This window comes from Montipora foliosa, chromosome 3 (assembly GCF_036669935.1).
Source record: "Montipora foliosa isolate CH-2021 chromosome 3, ASM3666993v2, whole genome shotgun sequence".
In the NCBI taxonomy this organism is placed as follows: domain Eukaryota; kingdom Metazoa; phylum Cnidaria; class Anthozoa; order Scleractinia; family Acroporidae; genus Montipora; species Montipora foliosa.
The window spans coordinates 921,935-926,184 of NC_090871.1; the positions used below are offsets into that span (position 1 = coordinate 921,935).

A 4,250-nucleotide genomic window follows, 5' to 3' on the forward strand; every position below is an offset into this window, starting at 1 on the left:
TGGCACACACAGTACGTCTGGGTTACCTGTGGTTTAAAGTGACGTTTTCGTCGCCGTAGCAGTCGTAGTTTCTTAAGCCCTGGCCAAACGAGAGCGAGAGTTGACGAGAGTTGAAACTCTCGCTTTCTTTTGGCCAGGAACTCTCATCCACTCTGGGCTACTCTCATCGACTCTCGTACAGACCGCCCCTCCCCTCCAAAAAAAAAATCGGAGAGGAACGGTCTGTGATTTACCGTTAGTAATCGTGTTCTGGAATAATTTTGCATACATTATTTAGTAATCTACGCTGACCAAAATTTGCGTGGCTCATATTTCGTTTGGAGCTAAATTCTCAAAATGGAGGTCAATGAGGTAGATTTCAAAGGTGCATCGAAGAGCGTCTCCGATAGTTTTAAGATACCTTGGCTTTATAGCATAGAAGCACTCTTAAAGGAGAGGATGTATTTGCAAGTCTTCCAACCACGTACGGCTCTGATCTTCAAAACAGCACAGATCGTTCCCGATGAGCTGTTATTTTCCTCGGTGTGTACATTCTCAAATCTTCCATGGCATCACGCTTTGTAGATTGTACTTGAGAATGGCTAGGCTGGTTGGGATTACATTGACTGGTAAGGAATAGCGGGAGACGTTTTCGAGTGGACAATCTTTTGAATAGTGCTATATTCACCTCGTGAAGAGCGCTTTTGTTTCTTTTGCGCTGACAATTCCTACAAATGTACGTCGAATCAATTTCCACTTTACACTCCATAGATAACAATTCCGCTCGTACTTTTAAAGAAAAACCTCTTTGACAATCAAAAAGATTTTATATTCGTATTTTGTACCGTGCTCAAAGTACACACGAACGAACTCATCGTAAAATCTCTCACGGTGTTGATGTGGAGAAATAAAAATAAAAGCCAATCAAAACTCGTTGTTTCAATGATGTAATGATCGATGGGTAATAACCAATCAAATCATTTTCCACACATTCCAGGAAAAATCACGTGGTATGGAACACGATTATCAACGGTAAATCACAGACCTTTCCTCTCCGAATTTTTTTTGAGTGGAGGGGCGGTCTGTACACAGGCTAACTCTCGAGAACTCTCATCAAATTTAAACCTGCTCAAATTTTTCATGAGAGTTTTGTCTCGTGTTTTGGGGTTAGCAGTTACTGTTTTTTTTTTTTCAGCGGGCTCGGAAACAAAAGGAAAAAAAGTATGGTGTCGGATTCGAGAACCAAGGACAACACCAAGGCTGAAAATACCGGCTGGCTGGTCGCCGCCATATTTACGTCGGAAAAGTTTTTCCAGGGTGTTTCGATTCCCAGGCTCTCTCTTTTGTTTGAGCGTGAAACTCTCGACAAACTCTCGTCAACTCTCGCACTCGTTTGGCCAATTTTTCTTTACTTTCATCGACTCTCAAGAGCTCTCGTGAGTTTCAACTCTCATCAACTCTAGCTCTCGTTTGGCCAGGGCTTTAAACTCCATAATATCGTAAAAGGCGAAATGAGAGAGATCGACACTGCATTATGGACTTCTGTTAGCGTCCAAATGGTCTCGTAGACCATTCTTGTAACCGCCGTTTTTTAGTATTATCGAGGTAGAAAACCAAAAAAAAAAAAAAAAGATTCAAAAGAGCGTATAGCCGCTACCAATTCACCGCACTTTCGAGCCGTTTTCCCTACGCACAGTTATCTCCACGGTGACGTACGCGTTAGGTTTAGAAGAATTGAAACTAAAAAGCCCAGAGCGATACCTCACCACATGTATCCTGCATAAATACGACAGAGAACGTTAAAAAAGGTAGCGTTTATTCGATTTTTCTGGTGTCTCCATAATACTGAAATATTAAGCGTGAAAAGACAATTTAATTCTTGATCATCGCCGTCGAGATGGACATGATTTTAAAGTCGTGCTTTTAAGTTTAGATACGGCCTTTGAATGAAAGGGAGGCTGGAAGTCTAGTTTACCTTCTCACTGCTTTTCACGTCAGTTAATTAAACTGACTATTTAAGCGCAGGCTTCTTTTCTAGGTAAGTCCGATGATCAATCCCCTCCTTTTTCATCTTTTTTATCTTCACTTTATTAGCCGGAGGGGAGGGATGCGTTCAATACGCTCTCCCCTCCCCACACTAACTCTGGCACCAACTCTGGTCAGATTATTAAGAATATTAATACTGCCTTGAGACACTACGCTCATTAAGTAAGTTTAATTAGATTAAGTATTGAGACTTGCCAGTTCCAGTACGAGATCTTGAGTGGACAAGGATCTTTTGGTGCGCAAACTGACTGTGGCGTTGTCAAGTGCATCAATCTGCAAAGACATTGCAATAAATTTGAATCAAAAACTTAAAAGATGGAAATTATTAAAGCGGCCGGTTATTTGGACATAGAGAAGTCTATCGCCCCATAAAATGAGCAAGGTCGCCACATTTTGGGGAAAGAGCAACCTTGCGCGTTTCAACTATTGCATTGAAATGAATTTGGGATTTCGTGAAAGATTTTTCAGGGCCTGTCTATATGAGGCAAGCCAGCCTGGTTAGGCGGGCTGGGGCCCGTTTCTCGAAAGTCCCGAAACTTTACGGGCCATTTTCGGGTGTCACAATTCCCTTTGATTCTCAAGAACGGAGAGGATTTAAGTCATCAAACCTGATAGTCATTTTTCTTTTTGTTACCTTGAAAACATGTTAACAGACTGGCTGAACAAAACAAGTGGTTGGCAGTTTCACGAATGGGTTTTCGGACCCGAAAAGTTTTCGGGACTTTCGAGAAACGGGCCCCCGACCCGGTAAAAGGACTAAAGTGTTTACAAAGACGATTCCAGCCCTATTTACCCGGATGAATTTCAGAAATTTGTTTACGTGTCTTGTAACCGTCAAAGTCACGCACTGGGTAACTGGTGAATTTTCTTGCTTTGGTTCGAAGCGAAGGTTCATTTTAACTCTAGCAAGTACGGGATGCATTTTAAAACGAAAGATGCAAAAATAATCCTGTGATTATGCAAATCTGGCTACGTTTTCAAGGCAACCCACGCGTCATGAGAATTTTTCATTCCGGCAAACCGGGGTGGACCGTTTATATGAGAATTTTTCAGCCCGGCTGGCCGAGATCTCAGCAGCAGTCATCTAATTCCTGTACATGTGGTAGTGGCCATCTCGAAAGCACTTTTTCTCACTCAAGTACAACTAGTCTGTTTCCTTCTTTCTTTTAATTGTTATGTCCATTATTTATTTTCTGAAATAGTGCACAATAATAATAATAAATCTTGAATCTTGAAATCAGACCGGGATCTCGGCAAGCGGGCCAGCCCGCCTTCTCATATAAACGAACCGAACTTATACTAAAGAAAGTAGGCAGTAGCCGAGATCTCGGCAAGCGGGCCAGCCCGCCTAATCGGGCTAGCTCGTCTCATATAATTTCTTTTTTAGGAATTTAAAAATTCCTCGTAACAATCATCAAGTACCCTATAGCTTTTCTGCTCCTTTTTCAGAAATCCAACAATCTTTAACGAATAAGAATCCTCTTTATAATTTAGTGGGCCTAAAACTTTCAGGCTTTCCTTTTGGCGTTTCTGCCAAAGCAGAGTTCGTAACTGCGATAGTCTTCAATGTCAAGGGCAAGGTATCTTTTAGATAGTCGTCTATCAGTTCTCTTTTCCTTCTTTTTAACACCCTGTAGAGTCTTCTGACAGCTAGGATTAAATATTGGATGCATGCAGCTATTTTTCATGCACGGGGATGATGTCATAGTGATCTTGCGATCATAATCGGGTGCTCCATAAATGCACACCCTTTCTTATTCAGTCGACTAACTGCGAAATTCTTGCCACGCAAAGATACTTTGAAACTTAAGTGCTACAGAGAAGAATACTATTATACAACAAGTTGAAAATCCATTTTACACCGGCAAGAGCCTGGAAATACTTACAGCCATGAAAGCGAGAAGAAGGCAAACAAGATGACGATATAGAAACATTTCGGTGGTTGAATAACTTGATAGCAGCAAATCTGAAAGAAAAATGAGTTGGCAAACACTACAGTAAACATTTATATATCTAGTAGATCAATTAGAAAAAAAAAACTAGTTTCGTATTTAAAAAAAAATACACGACTTGAGATTCACTTACCGATCCTTTATAAACTCTGGACGTTTAAAACTTTTGTTGAGTTCTTCTCTTGAGGAGATTCAATGAGAAATAAAATCCTTCGAACGACTCAAAGAAGATAAAAAGGAATGGCGATAGCAACAGACGCAGAGGAAGTGAAA

The 4,250-nt window shown here is 40.9% G+C and overlaps 1 protein-coding gene across 1 annotated transcript in view; it reads right to left on the bottom strand.

Moving 5' to 3' along the window:
- The window catches only part of LOC137994375 (olfactomedin-like protein 2B), a 23,200-nt gene extending 18,950 nt beyond the window's left edge, over positions 1–4,250 (bottom strand). The window contains exons 1-3 of the mRNA XM_068839952.1: positions 4,111–4,250; positions 3,912–3,991; positions 2,221–2,298 (exon numbers count right to left, since the gene is read on the bottom strand). Of these exons, the coding sequence (XP_068696053.1) occupies positions 2,221–2,298; positions 3,912–3,959 (126 nt within the window). The 5' untranslated portion in view covers positions 3,960–3,991; positions 4,111–4,250. The remainder of the gene's footprint in view (positions 1–2,220; positions 2,299–3,911; positions 3,992–4,110) is intronic.